The sequence below is a fragment of the Pongo pygmaeus genome, chromosome 5 (assembly GCF_028885625.2).
Source record: "Pongo pygmaeus isolate AG05252 chromosome 5, NHGRI_mPonPyg2-v2.0_pri, whole genome shotgun sequence".
Classification (NCBI taxonomy): domain Eukaryota; kingdom Metazoa; phylum Chordata; class Mammalia; order Primates; family Hominidae; genus Pongo; species Pongo pygmaeus.
This window is the reverse complement of record NC_072378.2, coordinates 88,443,357-88,468,351: the sequence shown is the minus strand read 5'-3', so window position 1 is coordinate 88,468,351 and position 24,995 is coordinate 88,443,357. Positions and strand designations below refer to the sequence as shown.

The 24,995-nt window shown below is 37.6% G+C and overlaps 1 protein-coding gene across 3 annotated transcripts in view; it reads left to right on the top strand.

The window, feature by feature from the left end:
* Positions 1-24,995, top strand: part of RNGTT (RNA guanylyltransferase and 5'-phosphatase) — a 358,579-nt gene that overhangs the window by 28,689 nt on the left and 304,895 nt on the right. For all 3 annotated transcript variants that reach the window (XM_054491099.2, XM_063666408.1, XM_063666409.1), the window contains exons 3-4: positions 6,565-6,668; positions 6,760-6,848. In XM_054491099.2, the coding sequence (XP_054347074.1) occupies positions 6,565-6,668; positions 6,760-6,848 (193 nt within the window). The remainder of the gene's footprint in view (positions 1-6,564; positions 6,669-6,759; positions 6,849-24,995) is intronic.

Here is a 24,995-nt window from a genome sequence, read left to right as displayed (position 1 = left end):
AACTCCTGAGCTCAAGCAGTTCTCCCACCTTGGCCTCCCAATGTGCTAGGATTACATGCATGAGACACTGCACCCCACCTGAATCCTAACATTTATATGGAACCTGAAATGAGCCTGAATAACCAAAGCAATCTTGAGCAAAAGGAACAAAGCTGTGGGCATCACACAACTTTACAGTATATTACAAGGCTATAGTAACCAAAACAGCATGGCATTGGTATAAAAACAGACTAATGGAACAGAATAGAGAATCCAGAAATAAATGCACGCATTTACAGCCAACTGATTTAGACAACGGCACCAAGAACATACATTGGGGACAGGACACTCTTTAATAAATGGTGCTGGGAAAATTGGATATCCATATACAGAAGAATAAAACTGGACCTTTATCTCTCACCATATACAAAATCAAATCAAGATGGATTAAAGACTTTAAATGTAAGACCTGAAAGCATAAAACAGTAGTTTTGAGATGAAAACATAGGGAAAACACCATAGGACATTGGTTTAGCAACAATTTTATGGCTAAGACCTCAAAAACACAACTCAAACAACAATAGACAAATGGGATGATGTGAAACCGGAGAGCTTCTGGGCTGGGTACAATGGCTCACACCTGTAATCCCAGCACTTTGGGAGGCCAAGGTGGGAGGATTACTTGAGGCCAGGAATTGGAGAACAGCCTGTGCAACAGAGTGAGACCTTATTTCTTGGTGGCACATACCCTGTGGTCCCAGCTACTTGGGAGGCTGAGGCAGGATGACTGCTTGAGCCCAGTAGGTCAAGGCTGCAGTGATTCACATTCACACTACTGTACTCCAGCCTGGTTAATGAGTGAGACTGTGTTTCAAAAAATAAAATAAAAAAGCTTCTGCACAGCAAAGGAAACAACAGAGTGAAATAACAACCTATTGAATAGGAGAATATATTTGCAAACTTCTGAGGGATTAGTATCCAGAATATACAAAGAACTGGAAACAGCAGGAAAAAAATCCCATTAAAAAGTGGGCAAAGATGTGAATAGACATTTCTCAAAGGAGGACATACAAATGGCCAACAGATATATGAAAAAATGCTGAAAAAAAGCTCAACATTACTAATCATCAGGAAGATGCAAATCCAAACCACAATGAAATATCATCTTGCACCAGTTAGAATGGCTGTTTTATGACCAGGTACAGTGGCTCATGTCTGTAATCCTAGCACTTTGGGAAGCTGAGATGGATAGGAGAATTACTTGAGGCCAGGAGTTTGAGACCAGCCTTGATAACATAACGAGACTCCATCTTTAAAAAAATTCAAAAAATTAGCCAGACATGAGGTACATGCCTGCCATCTTACCTACTCAGGAGACTGAGGTGGAGGGATCCCTTAACCCCAGAAGATTGAAGTTACAGTGGTGAGCTATGATTGTGCTACTGCACTCCAGCCTGGGTGGCAGAGCAAATCCCTGTCTCTCTCTCAAAAAAACAAAACAAAACTATTATAAAGACAAAAACCAACAGATGCTGGCAAGGATGTGGAGAAAAGAGAACTCTTATATGCTGTTGGTTGGAATGTAAATTAGTACAGCCACCATGGAAAACAGTATGGAAATTTCTCAGAAAACTAAAAGTAGAACTGCTGTATGATCTAGCAGTTTCACTACTGAGTATTTATCCAAAGGAACAGAAATAATTTTATCAAAGGGTGGATGAATGGATAAAGAAACTGTGGCATATATACACAATGGAATACTATGCAGCCATGAAGAAAAATGAAATCGTCATTTGCAGCACATGGGTGGAACTTGAGTTCATTATGTTAAGCAAAATAAGCCAGACACAGAAAGACAAATTCCACATTTTCACTCCTGTGGGAGCCAAAAAAGTTGATCTCATATCTGTAGTCCTAGAACTTAGGAGGCTGAGATGAAAGGATCACTTAAACCCAGGAGTTTGAGGTTACAGTGAGCTATGATTGTGCTACTACATTCCAGCTGGGGCAACAGAGTGAGACTCTATCTCTTAAAAAAAAATTGATCTCATGGAAATAGAGAGTAGAATGATAGACGATAGATACCAGAGGGTGGGAAGGGTGTGTGGGCAGGAGGAGCATGGTGAAGGGAGGTTGGTTAGTGCAAACATACAGTTAGATATAATGTATAAATTCTTATTTTTGGTAGCAGGGTAAGGTGACTGTTGTTAGCAATGATGTATTGTGTATTTCCAAGTAGCTAGAAGAGAGAACTTGAAATACTCTTAACACATAGAAATGATAAATATTCAAGGTGATGGGTACTCCAAATACCCTGATTTCATCATTTTCATCATTACACATTACATGCATGTAATAAAATATCACATATACCCCATAATACATAAAATATAGCATATCAATTAAAGAAAGTGCAGATTGTTTCTCTTGCCTTTTTTTTTTCGTGTGGCGACCCAAGGGGGAAAGAGGGAGGGAGCGGAAACTCAAGGATTAAAGTGGAGAAAGGGTGGCTTTTGGAGGAAAGTTGGGGTGCTGATAGGAGAGAAAATAAAGATGAATACCAAGCAGGAAAATTTGGGGGTTGAAACAACCATCAACCTATGTGGTATAAATTGTCTTCTTTTTTATATTAGAGTATATGCTTCAGAATGAGGTGGAAGATGTATGAATTTACTATTACTTTTTTTTTTAGCCTCAGTTTAGGTGTGCGTTTCTAAGTGAGACTATCTCGCTGGCTGATTGTGATTCTAGGTTTTAAAGATTTTTCATACTTAAGGCCCCTGAATGCAAATCAACTTCTTCAGCTCAACAGAAGAAATAATCATTTTTGTTCCAATCCAGAAAGAAAAATTGGCTATAATCTGTTGGGGGAACCAGCCCCCAGTATTTCAACGTAGGTTCTTTTCTATTTTCCCTAAATGTTGGCTGGTCTGAGAAATAAAGGGAAAGAATACAAAAGAGAGAAATTTTAAAGCTGGGTGTCCAGGGGAGACACGTCAGCAGGTTCCGTGATGCCCCCTGAGCCGCAAAACCAGCAAGTTTTTATTAGTGATTTTCAAAGGGGAGGGAGTGTACGAATAGGGTGTGGGTCACAGAGATCACATGCTTCATAGGGCAATAAAAGATCACAAGGCAGAAGGTCAGGGCGAGATCACAAGGTCAGGGCAAAACTAGAATTACTAATGAAGTTCCGTGTCCCACTGTGCATGCATTGTCACTGATACACATCTTAACAGGGTTCAAGAGCAGAGAACCGGTCTGACTAGAATTCGCCTGGCTGGAATTTCCTAATCCTAGCAAGCCTGGGGGTGCTGCAGGAGACTAGGGCGTGTTTCATCCCTTATCTGCAACTGCTTAAGGCAGACTCTCCTAGAGCGGCCATTTTAGAGGCCTACCCCTGGGAATGCATTCTTTTCCCAGGGCTGTTAATTATTAATATTCCTTACTGGGGAAATAATTTAGCAATATTTCTCTTACCTGTTTTTGGCAATAAGGGAAATACGGCTCTGTCCTGCCTGGCTTCCAGGCAGTCAGACCCAATGGTCATCTCCCTTGTTCCCTGAACATTGCTGTTATCCTGTTCTTTTTTAAAGGTGCCCAGATTTCACACTGTTCAAACACACGTGCTTCATGAACAATTTGTGCAGTTAACGCAAACATCACAGGGTCCTGAGGCCACATACATCCTCAGCTTACGAAGATGACGGGATTAAGAGATTAAAGTAAAGACAGGCATAGGAATTTTACAATTTATGTTCTTCTGCCATGGCTTCAGCCGGTCCCTCTGTTAGGGGTCCCTGACTTCCCGCAACAATGATTGACTTATTGAGATGGGATTAAGCCTCCAGTAATACGCATATGGCCATGTATACGGTTCTTCATTGGTTATTTAAAGAATTTATGAGAGAATTTTGACTGTACATACTTTTTTACCCTATGTGTTAGAATTTAACTACCCAAGATGTGATTCTTAGGCATCACATGGTACCTAAAAATCATGATAATGATTTTTGTCATTTAAGAAATAGACAATACGTTCACTTAGTTCAAAAATCCACAAAAAAAGGTTGGTATCATGAAGTCTCCCTCTCACTTTTGCTCTCTATCTGCCTAGTCCCTCACCACATACCACACAGGTTCCACTGTTTTTAGATTTTTTAATACATCCTTTCAGAATTTCTTTATGTGTATGTAATCAACAAAAAATACAGATTGCTGTATTCTCCCCTGCACACTCAAGGTAGCACATTATATATGCTGGTCTGAACCTTGCATTTCCAACTTAATAGTATACTCTGAAGATCTTCATATATCAGCACATGGAACTTCTTGTTCTTTTTTTTTTTTTTTTACAGCTTTATAGTATTCCATTAAAGTATGTACAGGTTGAGCATCCCTCATCCAAAAATATAAAATCTGAATCTTTTTTAGCACCTACATGATGCCCAAAGGAAATGCTTATTGGAACATTACAGATTTTGGATTTTCATATTAGGATTGCTCAACCTGTAAGTATAATGCAAATATTGAAAAATCTGAAATCTTGAACACTTCAAGTCCCAAGCATTTCAGTTTAGGGAGTCTTCTTACTACTTTACTTGGATGGTTTCTTTATGGAACTGGAAAATGTGTGCTGACATTTTCTGAAATTTACCAGCATGGAGTCATTTTTACTGCTTTTGTGTGTCTTCATTGCATTTTCCCCCTTGCATTGCTTCTGCTTCCCTGTAATCTGCCCCATCTTCTCCACACTCCTTAGTTCTTGTGTATATGAGAGATAGGTCTACTACTTTATGGTGAGCTCTTTCTTACCAGAAATGTATTTTTATTGGCATTTTCCTAAAATCTGCTGCTCCTGGGTCTGCTTCTCTTTTCTTCCTTTCCATATAGCTTCTGTAGTGTTCTTAATTTTTTGGCAGAACTTAGACATTTTTTATGAATGTGTGGATTTTATATGCCTTCGTTTTACAGAAAATGAAACTTTTTTTTAAAACAATTTACATTGTTTTTATATGATACTGAAAGAATAGGAGAGGAAAATTTCTTATTTAATTTTTTAATCTTTTTCCCCCCAAACACATGGTTTTTCAAGCGATCCTCTTGCCGTGCCCTCCCAAAGTGCCAAGATTACAGGCATGAGCCATTGTGTCTGGCTAAATTTCCCATACTACCATCTTCTTAATAAGATCGTCTCTATTTTTAACCTTGTTTCTTTTCAAAAAATGTAACTTGAGGCTTCAGTATATTTTCAGAAAATAGAAGAGTTGTTAATAACAAAGGGACATATATATAAAATATATATAATAAGATATATGTTTTATATGTATATACGTATACACATATATGTATATGTATATGTGTATATACGTATACATATGTATATGTGTATATATGTATGCATGTATACATATGTATATGTGTATATATGTATGCATGTATACATATGTATATACATGTATATGTATATATGTATATATATACATAGGCATATATGTCTACACGTATATGTATATATGCATATATACATAGGTATATATGCATACACATATATGTATATATGCGCATATATACCTATGTATATATGTATACATATATGTATATATGCGTATGTATACATATATGTATATATGCGTATGTATACATATGTACATATGTATATGTGTATATATGCATATGTATACATATGTATATACATGTATATGTATATATGCATATGTATACATATGTATATACATGTATATGTATATATGCATATGTATACATATGTATATACATGTATATGTATATATGCATATGTATACATATGTATATACATGTATATGTATATATGCATATGTATACATATGTATATACATGTATATGTATATATGCATATGTATACATATGTATATACGCACATATGTATATATGTATGTGTGTACATATGTGTATATGCATGTGTGCATATGTGTATATGTGTACATATGTATATATGCATATATGTACATATGTGTATATGTGTATATGTGTGTACATATGTATATGTGTATATATGTGTGTGTATGTATATATATACACATCATATATATGATACAAATGGATTGTCTCATCTTTTAAGCCTGGGATATAAAATGGTGTAGTCAATAGATATTAACAGAGTTATTGGTGGTGGCTGCTTGGAAGGCTGGGGTGGGTGATTTGTGCCCAGAGCTTGACTTGTGGTATACTTCAGATAGATGCCATTCCTGCTGTAGCCTCTTGTCTAATAAATCACAGGTGCAGAGGTATATGCAGCAAACACTAGAGAAAACTCTAGCATTTTCTCTTTTGCATAGACTTTTGTGATGTTGGCAGTAGAATTTGTTTTGCTTATATTCCTGTTCCTTCTTTAGTTTGGGAGTTAATTTATCAAGTGCCTACTTAGTTTTAGTGTCTTGAATAAAACTTTGATAGGTGATACTTTTATTATCAATTGTTCAGGGGCAAAGTACATACAAAATCTCCCTCAATGTAGATGAATGAACTGTAGTATTGCCATTTAGTCAACTTATTTGGGAACAAATTAAGTTACTAGTAAATTTGCCCTTTCATTTTTTTTTTTTTTAGGTTAAAATGGGCTTGTTGGTGGACCTGACAAATACTTCAAGGTTCTATGATCGAAATGACATAGAAAAAGAAGGAATCAAATATATAAAACTTCAGTGTAAAGGGTAAGTTATATATTAAGATTCTTTAATATTGAAACCTTTCATCACAATTTGTAATCTCTTTTTTCAAAAAAAGCTTTTTCTATATTACTAGACATGGTGAGTGCCCTACCACTGAGAATACTGAGACCTTTATTCGTCTGTGTGAGCGGTTTAATGAAAGAAATCCACCTGAACTTATAGGTATGTTTGGCTTTACTTTGCCACTGTTGAATATTTTATTTTGCAGTTAGGTTTCTGTTTTCTTGTTTGCAAATAAGTTGATATGAAAGTTTTTTCTGTTTTACATAATGACCAAGTAGTGTTTATTAAAATGAGAGATTGACTTGTGAATTATGTAATAAATGTATTTTCATAATTTTTACATTTTTCAAGACAAAGCCCTGATTTCCCCTCTTCAGGTGTCCTTTTGGGGAAGTCTATCCTAAACACTACATATTTATTTTTCATACTTCTACATTTTATAATTTTACATTTTATACTATATGTATTATTCTGAAACTTCATTTTTTTTTTATTCAGGATTTCTGAGAGCAATGTATGATGATGTAATTATAGTTCATTTTTGCTTGTATATAGTATTACATTATACAAATACACCACAGTTTATACTCTTGTTGATGCACAATTCCTTCATCAGATTTTTATTGATTGCTACTCTATCTATACCAGGCACAGGCTCGTGGAACACATCAGTGAAGAAAACAGTAAAAAACATCCTGCTCTTACAGTACTCATATTCTAGTGTGGGCTGGAGGCTGAGGGAAGGAGGGCAGGCAATAACAAATTTAATAAGTAAATTTTCATAAAATGGCAGTTACTGAAAATGACATTTGAGTTATTTTCAGGTTTTTTGTTGTTGTTGTTTTGCTTTTATAAACAATGCTGCTAGGAGTGGCCTTCTAGAATTTTTAAGGTTTGGTTTTAAATTTAATTTTTTTTTAATGAAAGAAAAATTATTTTTTGAGACAAAGTCTTGCTGTATCGCCCAGGCCGGAGTGCAGTGCTGCGATCTTGGCTCACTGCAGCCTTGAACTCCAGGGCTCAAGTGATCCTCTCTTCTCAGCTTTCTGAGTAGCTGGGATTACAGGCACACACCACTACCCCCAGCTATTTATTTTTATTTTTATTTTTTGTAGAGACAGGGTCTCACTATGTTGCCCAGGCTTGGTTTGAACTGCTGGTGTCAAGTGATCCTCTTGCCACGGCCTCTCAAAGTGCTGAGATTACAGGCATGAGCCACTGTGCCTGGCCAACTTTGCTTTTCTGTTATTTCTGTTGGCATATGGTTTAAATTGAGGATGCAATGTAAAGTTTCCTTTTCTTTTTCTTTTTTTTTTTTTTTGAGATGGAATCCCACTCTGTTGTCCAGGCTGGAGTGCAGTGGAGTGATCTCAGCTCACTGCAACCTCTGCCTCCCAGGTTCAAGCGATTCTCCCACCTCAGCCCCCTGAGTAGCTGGGATTACAGGCATGCACTACCACACCCTGCTAATTTTTGTATTTTTTTTTTTTTTTTTTGAGATGGAGTTTTGCTCTTGTTCCCCTGGCTGGAGTGCAATAGCACACTGTCAGCTCACTGCAACCTCTGCCTCCTGGGTTCAAGCAATTCTCCTGCCTCAGCCTCCTGAGTAGCTGGGATTAAAGACATGTGCCACCACGCCCGGCTAATTATGTATTTTTAGTAGAGACAGGGTTTCTCCATGTTGGTCAGGATGGTCTTGAACTCCCAACCTCAGGTGATCTGCCCACCTCGGTCTCCCAAAGTGCTGGGATTACAGGTGTGAGCCACAGTGCCGGGCTTAATTTTTGTATTTTTAGTAGAGATGGGATTTCACCATATTGGCTGAGCTGGTCTTGGACTCCTGGCCTCGGGTGATCTGCCTGCCTGCCTTGGCCTCCCAAAGTGCTGGGATTACAGGCGTGAACCACCATGCCTGCCCAATTAAATGTTTTCTATATAACCAGCCATTTGTTTCAGCACAGTTTATTGAGTAGTTCTTTCTCTTCTTAGGGCTAGATGATGTAAATTCGTATATCTACTGTTTGAAAATATTTCCTATTCATCTCATTTAAATTTTTTGGTAATATTTTACAACTTTTTTTCATCAAATTTTTTTGTGTCTTGTTTGATTTTAAGTAGTTAATGTTTTTCCTTATTTAGATAATTAACGGAAAAACTAGTAGTAAGAAAGTTTGGGGATATATTGAGAACGTAAGATAAAAAAGAAAACATCAGCAACTTTCCTGGAAACAAGCAATAATTAGTTAGAAAATATAATTAGAAAATAGTCCCATTAATCTTAACAATATTGTCTATCACATATTGAACATTTCCTCCCTGCTAGTCTTTGTGTAAACCATGTCACACACATTGTCTCATTTTCTTTTCATAGCAATTATATTAGGTAGATAGTATTGTTATGCCCTTAAACTGAGACTTGGAAAAGTTAAGACTGCTGAAGGGTCACTCACACAGCCAGTAAGGGCTAGAGCCTGGATTATATCCTAAGCAATCTGAGTTGCACGTTCACGCTTGAAACTACCTCTCTCTTCTCTAACAGAAGTACAAAACACCAAGGAATTGTTGATGGTCTTTATGAAGACCATTTATAAATGTAGATGGTCTTTATGAAGAAAATATATTTAAATATTAAAATAAACATGAAGAAATGGAGAGACGTTACTTGTTTCCACGTTAATTTCAAAGTTTTAATGTTGTTCCAACCAAAATCCCAATGAAAGTTAGGCAGAATTACTTTGAAATTAATTTGTAAAATCCCCCACCTCTATTAAGTCACTGAACATTACCGAGCACAGAAAAAAATAGTTTGGCAGATCAGACACGCAAGTTATGAGCAAGAAAAATTTGAAAAACGAGTAATGAGGAGATTTTTCTTTCCAGTCATTAAATCCAGTAAAGCAATGGAACTGATAGCACTAGTTCCTGGTGGTAAAGGAGATGTTTTTAAATTAGAGAGGAAAGGTGTGATTTTTCACCAAATGGTGTTCCATTAGTCAACCACATAATAAGTGAATTTTTTGGTGTATTAAATATTTTTAAAAGGACCAAAAAGAATATAGGAGAAAATAGTAAATATTTATTTAATTCTGGAGTAAACAAAGAAGGATATTCCATGTATATCACCAAAGACAGAATCCATAAATGAGTATTTTTCTTTTAGGAGTGCTCCTGGACTGCCTGCATCAGAACCACTTGAAGATACTTGTTAGAAATGTATGTTTTAAGGCCTGTCCTGGACCTACGTAATCAAAATGTCTAGGGATGAGTGTTAGGAATCCAGATTTGTTTTTTTAAGAGACAGGGTCTTGCTGTGTTGCCCACTTGGAGTGCAGTGTCTATTTATAGGCATGATTATAGCACACCACAGCCTCGAACTCCTGTCCTCAATTGATCCTCCTGCCTTGGCCTCCTGAGTTGCTGGGACTACATGCACCACTGCACTTTTGCCAGAATCTAGATTTTCAAAAGAAAAGTATTAGGTGGCTTTTATGCAGACTTAAATTTGAGAACTGCTGTCAGAATTTAAAGTATGGTGACTATTAATGATGATAGTAACAGCTAGTTTTTTTTTTTCTTTTTGAGGTAGGGCCATGCTGTATTGCCCAGGCTAGAGTGCAGTGGTGTGACTTCGGCTCACTGCAACCTCTGTCTGCAGGGCTCAAGTGATCCTCCCACCTCAGCCTCCCGAGTAGCTGGGACCATAGGCGTGCGCACCACCACACCCTGCTAATTTTTGTATTTTTTGTAGAGACACTGTTTCACCATGTTGCCTAGGCTGGTCTTGAACTCCTGGGTTCAAGTGATCTACCCACCTTGGCCTCCCAAAGTGCTGGGATTACAGGCGTGAACCCTTATTTATTAATAATCTAGTATTAATAAATGCTTATTATTTGTTCAATGGACTTGGGAAACTATAGATAAGGAAAGTGAGTCTCAGAGAAGTTAAGTACTTCGCCCATGGTCATGCATCTAATAAGTAGTTGAGCCAGGTTTTTTCTTTTTTTTTCTTGTCACTGCTATACTAACAAGGATAAGCCAGGTTTTTAATCCAGTTTCTGGCTTTAAAGTTGAAATCTGTAATTAGTTGCTGTGCTGGTTTCTAGTTGGCCACATAAAAGTGAAAAATTTTTGTGTTAAAAAAAAACACGGCAGGTGGGTATAGTGGCTCACTGTTGTTATCTCAGCACTTTGGGAGGCCAAGATGGGAGGATCACTTGAAGCCAGGGGTTTGAGACCATCCTGGGTAACAAAGTGAGACCCTGTCTCTGTAAATAAAAAAATTAGCCAAGTGCAGCAGTGTACTCCTGTAGTCCCAGCTACTTAAGAGGCTGAGGTAGGAGGACTGCTTGAGCCCAGGAGTTTGAGGCTATAGTGAGGTATGATCACACCTGCACTCCAGCTTGGGCAATAGAGTGAGAATCTGTCTCTAAAAAAAAAAAAATTGGAGAGGAGAATGTTTGAGGGCAAAGAAAAAAATAAAACATAAAACAACAACAACAAAAGATGCAACAGAAGGGAGGCAAAAAGATGATGGACAAATTGGGGTCTGGCTTGGTGGCACATGCCTGTAATCCCAGCTACTTGAGAGGCTGAGGCAGAAGGATTGCTTGAGCCCAGGAGTTTGACACTGGTCTGGGCAACATAGCAAGAATTCTGTCTCAAAAAAAGATTTTGACAAATTTGGAAAAATATCTGAAGCATATGTGACATAAAAAGTTAATAATCTTATTTATGAAGATATCTTATACACCAGTAAGTGAAAGAGGCATTCCTTAATAGAAAATTATGGAAAACAATGAAAGAGCAATTTACAGAATATGAAATACAAGAAACCAAGAAACATGAAAAAAATTTTTCTCACTTGCTAATGAGATACAAATTAAAGTACATGCTGGTAGCTGCACTCCACATCAAATTGGCAAAGATTAAAAAAATTATATTTCTGAGAGCTCCTGGGGGACTTTGCCCTGCACTACCTGGGAGTGGTGTCAGTTCAGTTCTGGGTTGAACAAGGCCCTTGCACATGGCATGTTGGGGGACCATCCTAAAGTTCTTGTCACCTCCTCATGCGAAGCCAGCCAGCACTGTCCTGGGTGGAGCCCCCCAGCATTGAGGTGGCCCTTGGCCACCCCTCCTCTGGGCCTCCAGGATAACTGAGTACCCCTCCCAGTGGCTTCCCTTTCCCCTCCCCGGGGCTGCCAGGGGCACGTCGCTCTGTGCCATGGACTGAAACCAGCTCCTGGTGACAGAATGACCTGTTTGTTGGAAATGCCTTGTTGCCAGAGAAAGAAATCTTGGAATAAAACTATTTTGTTTAATTGTGAACTGGGCATAGGACACCTGTTTTTTTTCTTTTTTCTTTTTTTTTTAATTATTGTACTTTAAGTTTTAGGGTACATGTGCACAATGTGCAGGTTAGTTACATATGTATACATGTGCCATGCTGGTGTGCTGCACCCATTAACTCGTCATTTAGCATTAGGTGTATCTCCTAATGCTATCCCTCCCCACTCCCCCCACCTCACAACAGTCCCCAGAGTGTGATGTTCCCCTTCCTGTGTCCATGTGTTCTCACTGTTCAATTCCCATCTATGAGTGAGAACATGCGGTGTTTGGTTTTTTGTCCTTGCGATAGTTTACTGAGAATGATGATTTCCAATTTCATCCATGTCCCTACAAAGGACATGAACTCATCATTTTTTATGGCTGCATAGTATTCCATGGTGTATATATGCCACATTTTCTTAATCCAGTCTATCATTGTTGGACATTTGGGTTGGTTCCAAGTCTTTCCTATTGTGAATAGTGCCGCAATAAACATACATGTGCATGTGTCTTTATAGCAGCATGATTTATAGTCCTTTGGGTATATACCCAGTAATGGGATGGCTGGGTCAAATGGTATTTCTAGTTCTAGATCCCTGAGGAATCACCACACTGACTTCCACAATGGTTGAACTAGTTTACAGTCCCACCAACAGTGTAAAAGTGTTCCTATTTCTCCACATCCTCTCCAGCACCTGTTTCCTGATTTTTTAATGATTGCCATTCTAACTGGTGTGAGATGGTATCTCATTGTGGTTTTGATTTGCATTTCTCTGATGGCCAGTGATGATGAGCATGTTTTCATGAGGACACCTGTTTTTTTAAATCAACTTATTAAGTTGGAGCACTATAATAGCTCTTGCTGATTTAGCTACGATATGTTTGTTAAACACATAATGCTGTGTTTTATGAGGAAAAGGGATCGTAAGGAAGAGTAATGTTGCACATGACATTAGGTGGGTAAAAGTGGCCTTGTGTTTGTGTCTGTTTCTACACAGAGCCTTTGGGTTTTGTTCTCTTTGTCAGGTAAATGTTTGTTGCATACCCTGCTGCACAGAGAACCTGCCTGCATCTGTTTCTCTGTTCCTCTGTGGCTGACTCAATAAACTTTTCCTTCTTGGAAAAAAAAAAAATTATATGTCTGTTAGTGTCAAGGATTGGATAAAATGGGTGCATTCATACATTTTTGAGTGTTAATTGGTATAGTCTCTACAGAGGGCTCTGTGGAGAGAGAACATGGTGGTATTTCTCAAGATCCTTAAAAGTGTTTCTCTTGACTCATCAAGACTACGAACTTCTTTTAAGGAAGTAGTCAGAGATGGACATAAAGAGTTATGTGAAAGGAATTTCACCACAACTTCCCTTGGTAACAAAAAAACAACCTGGAAACAACAATCATCAATGGTCAGTAAAATCATTAGGTAAAATACAAAATGGAAAACTTTATAACAGAAGAAATGAGCAGCCACCACTTGAGCCCACTTCCTCATCTTAGTACCACTAAAAGTGGGACAACCAAACATTATGTGCTTCCTGATGTGGTATGAAAGAAAATACACAGTACCATCTATAAAATATTCTTACCTAAAGTCTTAAAAGTGAATCTAATTATGTCTCTGGATTTAACTATCAATTTACAAGTCATACGGGAGATAAGAGAACAAGCTAATTGAAACCATGAGGATGCAATCAGATAAATCCAGAATGTGGAACATTTCATAGAACAATGGCTAGGCTTTTCCATCATATTGATTGCATTTAAAAGAGGGAATCAGGGACACTTGAGATACCTAACAAAAAATGCAGTTTGTGGGTATTGTTGGATTCTGGTTTGAAAAATTAACTTTATCCCAGTACTCTGGGAGGCCGAGGCGGGTGGATCACGAGGTCAGGAGATCAAGACCATCCTGACTAACGTGGTGAAACCCCGTCTCTACTAAAAAAATACAAAAAATTAGCCGGGCGTGGTGGCGGACGCCTGTAGTCCCAGCTACTCGGGAGGCTGAGGCAGGAGAATAGCATGAACCCGGGAGGTGGAGCTTGCAGTGAGCCGAGATCGTGCCACTGCACTGCAGCCTGGGCGACAGAGCGAGAATCCATCTCAAAAAAAAAAAAAAATTTTTTTTTAAGGTAATTGAGGAAATCTAAAAACAAACTAGGTTCTAGATGACATTAAGGAATTTATAACTCTTCTTTTGGTATAATTATTGCATGGTAATCATATGAAACCCAGAGTCCTTATTAGAGATGTGTATTGAAACGTTTTTAGTGACATGACATATCTGTGACTTGCTCTAAAATGCAGTTTAAGGTCATTAAAATGCTAATTACTCTGATCATTATACATTGTAGACATGTATTGAAATATCACACTCTACCCCATAAATATGTATTTATGTATTTATAATACAGTTATTATGTATCAATTAAAAATAATAGTAAGAGCTGGGCACAGTGGCACATGCCTGTAGTCCCAGCTACTTGGGAGCTAAGGTGGAAAGACTGCTTGAGCCTGGGAGTTGAAGTCCAGCCTGGACAACATAGCCAGACCTGGTCTCTAAAAAATTATTTAATATAATAATAATAAAGGCAAAAAAAAATTAATGCAGTTGTTCCTCAGACTCCTCAGGGGATTGGTTCTAGGATCCCCCTCAGATACCAAAATCCTCTGATGCTCAGTGCTCAAGTGCCTTGTATAAAATGGCATAGTATTTGCATATGACCTATGAACATCCTGCCGTTTTCTTTGAATCACCTCTAGGTGTTACTTATAATACCTAATACAATGTAAGCACTGTGTGAACAGTTACTATATTGTATTTTTAAATTTGTATTATTTTTTACTGTATTTTTTATTGAGTTTTTTCCCAAATATTTTTAATACAGATATAGGAAGGCCAATTTACTCCAAAAATATTATTAAGGGTGGAGGATGAAAAAAAATCAGCAAAATGATCATTACCAAAGCTGGATGATGGATACATGGGGTTTCATTTTTCTATTCTCACTACTTTGGGTACATCTGCAAATTTCCATAATAAAAAAAAATTTGAGAGTACTGCCCCAGAGAAGCTAACAGTATGGTAAAAATTGAAAACATCTGGTTCTAAGGGTTTCAGATAAGGAACTATGAAGCTTTAGTTACTGCTAAGGATTAGAAAAGGTTTCAAGCTTCTTTGTGTTTCAAGAACTTTATATTTCCACCAAGCCTACAGCACTAGCCCACAGCCTCACCAATTATCAACTGATAACTGAATCAATTGTCAACTGTAATTGATAAATTAACAATTATATCAGCTAATTCAAAGATTACTTTTTTTTTTTTTAAAGACCAGGTCTCACTATGTCACCCAGGTTGGGATTTTTTTTTAAAACCAAGACAGCTTTGAAAAGAAACCTGAGTCTAACCTTTGCCACATCACAGATGTTTACTACTGGTCACAAATATTGATCAGCAAGAGTTTGTGCAAGGCTGATAAAAATTCCTTCTCTGAAACTAAAAATAGATGAAAGTACTATAAAAGCAGGACAGTATTTTCAGATCCTAAGACTACTTGAGCTTGATTCTTTAGTGCTTTTTATTTAAAAAGGTGTTACCAGCAATCAGTTCTGAGACTAGTTTCGGTTATTGTCTCTACAGTAACACTATAAGAAATAACTGGCAATACATCCTGTGCTCCAAAATTTGGCAGGCCCAAAGCAAATGTTTCCACTTCAATCCACATGAACAGAATCACTGCTGGGAATATAAAACAAATAATATATATATCACTAGGTTCTATAAATTTTATAACCTGTAAACACTCAAAACAATTAGATTTTTTTCTTATCAGTGCTTTTAAGAATACAACTGCACAATTTATAACAAGGATGAATTTGTTTTCCTAAACCTGGAGTATGAATCTTTCTAAAATCATGACATCTAATGCCAGAGGTTAAAATTGCTTGACTGCCCTCCTTTGAATTCATTAAGCATATTTAACGTTTACCCCTATAATGGCTTCTCTCAAATGAGAAAACACTTCTGTGAGTTGTTTTTACTTATTCAGATAAAGGCCTCAGTATTACCTTAAGCTGTGTAGGTTCTAGTCATACACCTCAATATATGTGTATATATGTTGACTGTTATATGTATTCATGCAAATGTATGAATATATATGCACACATCCTTAATGTATTTCATGTATATCCCATAATATTGTTCTGTTAAATAATAGCTGCATACTGTACCATATAAATAACCTGCTTTTTTCAAAACAAAAAATACAGTATAGTAACTGTTCACATAGCGCTTACATTGTATTAGGTATTATAAATAATACCTAGAGGTGATTCAAAGAAAACGGCAGGATGTTCACAGGTTATATGCAAATACTATGCCATTTTATACAAGGCACTTGAGCACTGAGCATCAGAGGATTTTGGTATCTGAGGGGGATCCCAGAACCAATCCCCTGAGGAGTCTGAGGAACAACTGCATTAATTTTTTTTTGCCTTTATTATATTATATTAAATAATTTTTTAGAGACCAGGTCTCGCTATGTTGTTCAGGCTGGACTTCAACTTCATCCCACAAATTGTAACAATTAAAATTGTCTCTAGACATTGCAAAATGTCCCCTGGGGGGCAAAATCTTCCCCAGTTAAGATACTGAATCCTCAGTGCAGTGGCTCACGCCTGTAATCCCAGCGCTTTGGGAGGCCGAGGCTGGTGGATCACCAGAGGTCAGAGTTTGAGACCAGCCTGACCACCATGGTGAAACCCTGTCTCTACTAAAAATACAAAATTAGCCAGGCGTGGTGGCGCATGCCTGTAATCCCAGGTACTCAGGAGGCTGAGGTAGAGGTTGTAGTGAGCCGAGATTGCTCCATTGCACTCCAGCCTGGGCAAAAAGAACAAAACTCCATCTCAAAAAAAAAAAAAAAAAGAACTACTGACCTAATTAGACTGATCAGATAGTAAGGATTTTTAGCATTAAAAAATTTATCTAGCTAGTGAGATAGAAATAAAATTGTGGGCCAGGTGTGGTGGCTCATGCCTGCAATCCCAGAAGACCAAGGCCAAGGATCTCTTGAGCCCAGGAGTTCAAGACCAGCCTTGGCAACATAGAGAGACCCTGTCTGTACCCCCTCCCCCCCCCAAAAAAAATAATATATGTTGAGATCAGGCTTTATTTAAAAAGATACATTGTCACCAGCCCCTTTATAAACTGCCCCTAGCATGTATAGCTATAGCTAATCTCTCTGTCTATTTGTTGGGGAGTTTCTTTTCCTAGTTTGATTGTAAATGCCATATACATTTATTTCATTATATTAGCTTGCCTAGAAAAATTTGAATAGAAGTTGCCTTGAAATAGTTAATTGTGAGCTAATATTTAGTTAAAAACTGTGCCTTACTTACCACTAGATGGACCCATTCTCATGATGAAGAAAACTGAAAATTGCTTTAAACAAAAACTGAAGACATGTCTAAGCTTGTAGTATACCTAATTAATGGATTTTTTTTATATCAAATGCATAATCTCCCACATTTTTCTATAGAGGTTTGTTTTGATGGTTTTGTAACTTTATAACCCTATCTATAAATGTTTTGATGTATAACTGAACCATTAGACTAAGACTTTTTGTATTTGCATATAAAGAATATTAAAAGGAAAATGGTTCTGTCCTAGATTACATATCTTCATATGACATGTTAGCTAATTGGCAATTATTATTACGTTTCTTATTCATAAAAATATTTAATCTTGCAAAAGTAAAAATTGGATACAAAAACAGTAGCTTAGGTGAGAAGCATCAAAAGTTGAAATATTTGTTGCTTGAATTGGTCTGAAATAGAAGATAGTAAGGAAATTTACATGTTGGGTTAAGATACATGAATACAAAAATGCGTTTACAGCGCACATCTTTGTGTGGCTTTTTTGAAGCACTTTTTCTTACAAAGCAATGGAGATAATGGAATTTATAGATTTTCTTGGTCATAGCTATTTATTTCTAAGTGATGTCTTTCAGTTCAAGGCTGATCTCTTTGTTTTTTATTTTCTTCCTTCAGAAACTTAATTTCACTTATATCGTTTCTATTATTGTCAAGCTTTGTGGTTTAACTACGTTCTTGTCCTGAGCCTGTAAACATAGCTAAACTTGTTAAATAATCCTCTCCCACTGAAAAAAACCCCGTACCCTTCTTTCTGTTTTGCATTCCTTCTTCCCTTTCTCAGCTGACTTTTGAGAAGAATCTATACTTGAATCCATTTATTCCTATTCACTTTGTTGCAGTCTGGAGTCCTCCCTCAGCACTGTTTTTTGTTTGTTTGCTTTTTAAGACTGTCTCACTCAGTCATCCAGGCTGAAGTGCAGTGGTGCAATCATAGCTCACTGCATCCTCGACCTCCTGGTCTCAAGCAATCCTCCCACCTCAACCTCCTGGGACTACAGGCACTTGCCACCATGCCTATGCCTGGCTATTTTTTAAATTTTATTTTTTGTAGAGACAGGGTCATACTCTGTTGTCCAGGCTGGTCTTGAACTCCTGGCCTCAAGTGATATTCCCGCCTTGGCCTCCTAAAGTGCAGGGATTACAGGCATGAGCCACTGCACCTGGCTAGCACTCTTAATCAAATAGTGATTTTCCATTCTAATCATTATGTGACATCTAAGCACTCATATCTTAGAAAAGTTCCTTTACTTGGCATACATGACCCTGTGTTTTTGTTCTTTGAAGCCCATCATGGTTCATTCTCAGTCTTTTTTTTGAGATGGTGTCTCGCTCTGTCGCCCAGGCTAGAGTGCAGTGGCATGATCTCAGCTCACTACAATCTCTGCCTCCTGGGCTCACGCAGTTCTCCTGCCTCAGCCTCCCGAGTAGCTGGGATTACAGGCAACCGCCGCCAACCCCAGTTAATTTTTCTGTTTTTAGTAGAGATGGGGTTTCTCCATGTTGGCCAGGCTGATTTTGAACTCCTGGCTTCAAGTGATCCGCCACCCTCAGCCTTCCAAAGTGCTGGGGATTACAGGCCAGAGCTATAATCAGCCGTGGGAGTGGTTTTTCTAAACTCTGATAATTTTATTGCCATGCTTAAAATTCTTTACTATATCTCCATTGCCTTTATAATCTTTAGTATGTTTCACAGGTTTTTTTTAGGATTTTGACCCTTTCATTTTCTCCAACTGCATTTGGCATTTCTTACCACAGCTCGTATTCTAGCCATTCTGATTTATTTATAGTTTGCCATATGTGCTTTTTTGATTAATACATTTACATTTGCAGATTGTTCCTACTGTCTGCAGTTCCATTGTGTAAATATCCTTTTTTATTGAGAGTTGTTCAATGACTAAGGTTTTTATTCTAAATATTAATGGTCATTTTATTATACCAGGAATGTAGAAATTGGTGATTTGGCTCAATTGATAGTTGTTTTCAAAAAATTTTTAAAAGTAGCGTGTTTTGTGGTGGGCAGCCCTATGCAAACCTATTCTCAAAGTCCAAGGAAGCAAAGAAACCAAAGAAAGAGACTGACAAATCTGGTTTCTTAGAAAGATATATTTAATAGGGAACTTAAAAAGAAACCAATCCTGTGTGTCAGGTGGCAGTGAGATAAGATGGTGGATTCCCACCATTACTCCCAAGGCCAGGGCTTATAAACCACAGGAAACAGGTGATTCAGAAGGGATAAGTAGAACAGGTAAGTACAATCACATCAAGGTTGTTTTTACCTATGGGCAGGATTTATAGTTAGGACATGCTCTTACACTAAGAACAGTAGATAAACTAGAAATCTTAGAGGCCTTCCCAGAACTGGGGTTAATCAGAAGTCAGCATAGGCAGATTAGCATCCAAGGTGGAGTTGCTTTGGCCTCCATATAGTAAAAAAATTTTTTGGAAAGATCTCCTACTGTAATATACAAATGAGATTAAAGTGATTTTTTTGGCATATATTTTTAAATGTATCAAATGTATAACCTGGGTTTTTGATAAAGTTCATTGCTGAGAACAAGGCCATATTGATGAACGCAAACATTTGGATTATGTTATTAATACAAACTACAGACTTATACCAGCATCTCACTTTAGCATCTAGCTAAAAAAACAACATATTGAGATATAATTTTATATAAAACAGCATTCATTTAAATTGTACAGTCTGATGATTTATTTTAATTTTTGAGACAGTGTCTTACTCTCACCCAGGCAGTAATGTAGTGACGCCATCACAGCTCACAGCACCCTCCACCTCCTGGACTCAATCGATCCTCTCCTCTTAGCCTCCTTAGTAGCTGGGACTACAGGCACACACCACCATGCATGGCGAATTTTTGTATTTTTTCTAGAGGCAGGGTTTCACCATGTTGCCCAGGCTGGTCCTGAACTTCTGGGCTCAAGTGATCTACCTGCCTTGGCCTCCAAGTGCTGGGATCACAGGTGTGAGCCACCTGCCTGGAAGAATCTGAGGTTTGATAGATGTAGATACTGGTAAAACCACAGTATGAGGATTTCAGTTCCTCTGCATCCTTAGGAACACTTGATATGGTCACTCTTTTCAATTTTAGCTATTTTAATGAATGTATACTAGGATCTCATTGTGGTTTTAACTCGCATTTTCCTGATAATTGATGATGTTAAACAACTTATGTGCTTCGTGGTCTTACATATTTTGTTTTGTAAAGTTCAGATCTTTTGCCCAGGTTTAAAAAATATTGAGTTATCTTATTGAACTGTAACAGTTAAAAAAAAATTTTTTTTTTGTATCAGCAAATATTGCCTGACAAAATAGTTCTTTATATATTCCAGATATGAGTCCTTTGCCAGATACATGGGTTGCAAATATTTTCTGTGGCTGGCCTTTTGCTTTTTTAATTTAAATTTAAATTTTAGGTTCAGTGGGTAACATGAGCAGGTTGTTGTAAGGATATATTGTGTGAGGCAGGAGTTTGGGCTTCTGTTGGTTTTATTACCCAGATAGTGAACATAGTACCCAATAGGGAGTTTTTCACCCCTTGCCCTTGTTCCTCTCTTCCTCCTATTGGAGTCCCCAGTGTCTGTTGTTCCTGCCTTTATGTCTGTGTGTACCCAAAATTTAGTTCCAGCTTATAAGTGAGAACATGTGATAGGTGATTTTCTGTTTCTGCGTTAATTCACTTGGGATAATGGCCTCCAGCTGCATCTATGTTACTGTGAGGGATGTGATTTCATTCTTTTTTATGGCTGCATAGTATTCTATGGTATATATGTACTGCATTTTATTTACCTAGTCCACCATTGATGGACACCTAGGTTAATTCCATGTCTTTGCTATTGTAAATAGTGCTATGGTAAACATACAAGTGTGGGTATCTTTTTGATAGAATGATTCGTTTTCCTTTGGGTATATTTCCAATAATGGGATTGTGGGTCAAATGGTAGTTCTATTTTTAGTTCTTTGCGAAATCTCCAAATTGCTTTCCACAGTGACTAAACTAACTTACATTCCCGCCAACAGTGTATAAGCATTCCCTTTTCTCTGCAGCCTCTCCAGCATCTGTTATTCTTTGACTTTTTAGTAATAACCATTCTGACTGGTATGAGATGGTATCTCATTGTGGTTTTTATTTGCGTGTCCCTGGTAAGTGATGGTGAGCATTTTTTCATTCTTGTTGGGCCACTTGTATGTCCTCTTTTGATAACTGTCTATTCATATCCTTTTCCCACTTTTTAATGGGGTTATTTGTTTTTTGCTTGTTGAATTAAGTTCCTTATAGATTCTGTATATTAGTCCTTTTTCAGATACATAGTCTGTGAATATTTTCTCCCATTCTGTAGGTTGTCTGTTTACTCTGTTGATAGTTTATTTTGCTGTGCAGAAGCTCTTTAGCTTAATTATGTCCCACTTGACAATTTTTGTTTTTGAGGACTTAGACATGAACTCTATGCCTAGGCTGCTGTCCATAAGGATATTTCCTAGGTTTTCTTCCAGGATTTTTATAGTTTGCAGTCTTACGTTTAAGTCTTTAAGCCATCTTGAGCTTTTTTTTTGTATACGGTGATAAGTAGGGGTCCAGTTTAATTCTTCTGCATACGGTTAGCCAGTTTTCCTAGCACACTTTATCGAATAGGGAGCCCTTTTCCCATTGCTTATTTTTGTTGACTTTGTTGAAGATCGGTTAGTTGTAGGTATGTGGCTTTATTTCTGGGTTCTCTATTCTATTCCATTTGTCTATGTGTCTTTTTTTGTAGGAGTACCATGCTCTTTTGGTTACTGTAGCCTTATTAGTATAGTTTGCGGTTGGTTGTAATATGATGCCTTCAGCTTTGTCCTTTTTGCTTAGGATTGCTGTGTCTATTTGGGTTCTTTTTTGGTTCCATATTTCATAATAGTTTTTTTCTTCTGTGAAAGAAAACTGCTGTTGGTAATTTGACAGGAATGGGGTTGAATCTGTAGATTGCTTTGGACAATATGGACATTTTAACGATATTGATTCTTTCAATCCATGAGCACAGAATTTTTTTTATTTGTTTGTGTTGTCTGTGATTTCTTTCATCAGTGTTTTGTAGTTCTCCTAGTACAGATCTTTCACTTCCTTGGTTGGGTGTATTCCTAGGTATTTTATTTTTTTGTGTGGCTGTTGTAAATGGAATCGTGTTTTTCATTTGGCTCTCAGCTTGAATGTCATTGGTTTATAGAAATGCTATTGATTTTTGTATGTTGGTTTTGTATTCTGAAAATTTACTGAAATAGAGAATATATGATGTCCTCTCTTCCTATTTGGATGCCTTTTATTTCTTTCTTTTGCCTGATTGCTCTTGCTAGGACTTCTAGTACTATGCTGGATAGGAGTGGCAAGAGTGGGCATCCTTGTCTGGTTCCTTTTCTTAAGGGGTATGGTTCCAGCTTTTGTCTGTTCAGTATTATGTTGGCTGTGGGTTTAGCGTAGATGGCTCTTATTATTTTGAGGTATGTTCTTCAATGTGTAGTTTGTTTAGGATTTTTATCATGCAGGACTGTTGGATTTTGTCAAATGCTTGTTTTGTAGCCATTGAGATGATCACGTGGTTTTTGTTTTGAATTCTGTTTATGTGTTAAATCACACTTATTGATTTTCATATGTTGAACCAACATTGCAACCCAGGAGCAAAGTTTGCTTGAACCAGTGAATTAACTTTTTGATGTGGTGCTGGGTTTGGTTTGCTAGTGTTTTTTTGAGGATTTTTGTGTCTATGTTTATCAGGGATATTGGCCTATAGTATTATTTTTTTGTTGTGTTTTTGCCAGATTTTGGTATCACAATATGCTGGTTTTGTAGAATGAGTTAGGAAGGGGTCCCATCTCTTCAATTTTTGGGGATTGTTTCAGTAGGATTGGTATCAGCTCTTCTTTGTATGTCTGGTAGAATTGGGCTGGGAATCCATCTGGTCTAGGGCTTTTTTTTTTTTTTTTTTTTTTTTTTTTTTGAGACAGAGCTTCACTCTATTGGCCAGGCTGGAGTGCAATGCTGCAGTCTTAGCCCATTGCAACCTCTGCCTCTTGTGTTTAAGCAATTCTCATGCCTCAGCCTCCTGATTAGCTGGGATTACAGGCGTGTGCCACCATGCCTGGCTAATTTTTGTGTTTTTAATAAAGATGGGGTTTTGCCATGTTGACCTGTCTGGTCTTGAATTCCTGGCCTCAGTGATCTGCCTGCCTCAGCCTCCCAAAGTGTTGGGATTATAGGTGTGAGCCACTGTGCCTGACCAGGGCTTTTTTGGGGTTGGTGGGTTCTTTATAACTGGTTCAATTTCAGAATTCATTATTAGCTTGTCCAGGGTTTCAGTTTCTTCCTTCTTCAGTTGTGAAGTTGTGTGTTTCCAGGAATTTATTCATTTTCTCTAGATTTTCTAGTTTGTGTGCATAGAGGTATTCAGAATAGTCTCTGAGGATCTTTTGTATTTCTGTGAGGTTGCTTGTAATGTCACCTTTGTCATTTCAGATTGTGCTTATTTGGATCTTCCCTCTTTTTTTTCTTTGTTAATCCAGCCAGTGGCCTGTCAATCTTGTTTATCCTTTTCAAGAAACAACTTTTCATTTTACTATATGGTTTTCTTTACTTTGTATGGCTTTTTGGGTCTCAACTTCTTTTTGCTCTGCTCTGATTTTAGTTATTTCTTTTCTCCTGCTAATTTTGGGATTTGCTTGTTTTTGTTTTTCCAGTTCCTTTAGATGCGATATTAGATAGTTTGAGATCTATCTTCTTTTCATTTCTTTTTATTTTTGGTGGCAGGGTCTCACTCTGTCAGCCAGGCTAGAGGTCAGTAGCACGATCATAGCTCATAGCAGCCTCAAGCTCTAGGGCTCAAACAGTCTTCCTGCCTTAGCCTGAGTAGCTAGGATTACAGGTGCATGCCATCATGCTTGGCTGATTTTCAGCTTTTTTTTTTTCTGGTAGAGATGGGGTCTTGCTTTATTGCCTAGGCTGGTCTTGAACTCTTGGGCTCAGGTGATCCTCCTGCCTTGGTCTCCCAAAATGCTGGGATTACAGGTATGAGCCACCATGCACAGGCCTTTCTGTCTTCTTGTTCTTCTTTTTAGTTTATTTTTTGAGGTAGAGTCTTACTTTATCACCCAGGATGGAGTTCAGAGGCACAATCTTGGCTCACTGCAACCTCGACCTCCTGGGTTCAAGCAATCCTCCCACCTCAGCACTCCCCAAGTAGCTGGGACTACAGCTATTTATTTATTTTATTTTTTGATATTTTTTGTAGAGACAGGAGTCTTGCTATGTTGCCCACGCTGTTTTCTAACTCTAGACCTCAAGCCATCTGCTTGGCCTCTCAGAGGGCAAGAAGTACAGGCATGAGCCACTGCCTCCAGCCATTTCTATCTTCTTGATGTAGGCATTTAGTGCTGTGAATTTTCCTTTAAACACTAATTTTGCTGCATATCGGAGATTTTGGTGTATTTTACCTCTGCTTTCATTTGTTTCAAAGAATTTTTGTTTTCTTTCTTAATTTTGTTGTTTGACCAAAAGTCAT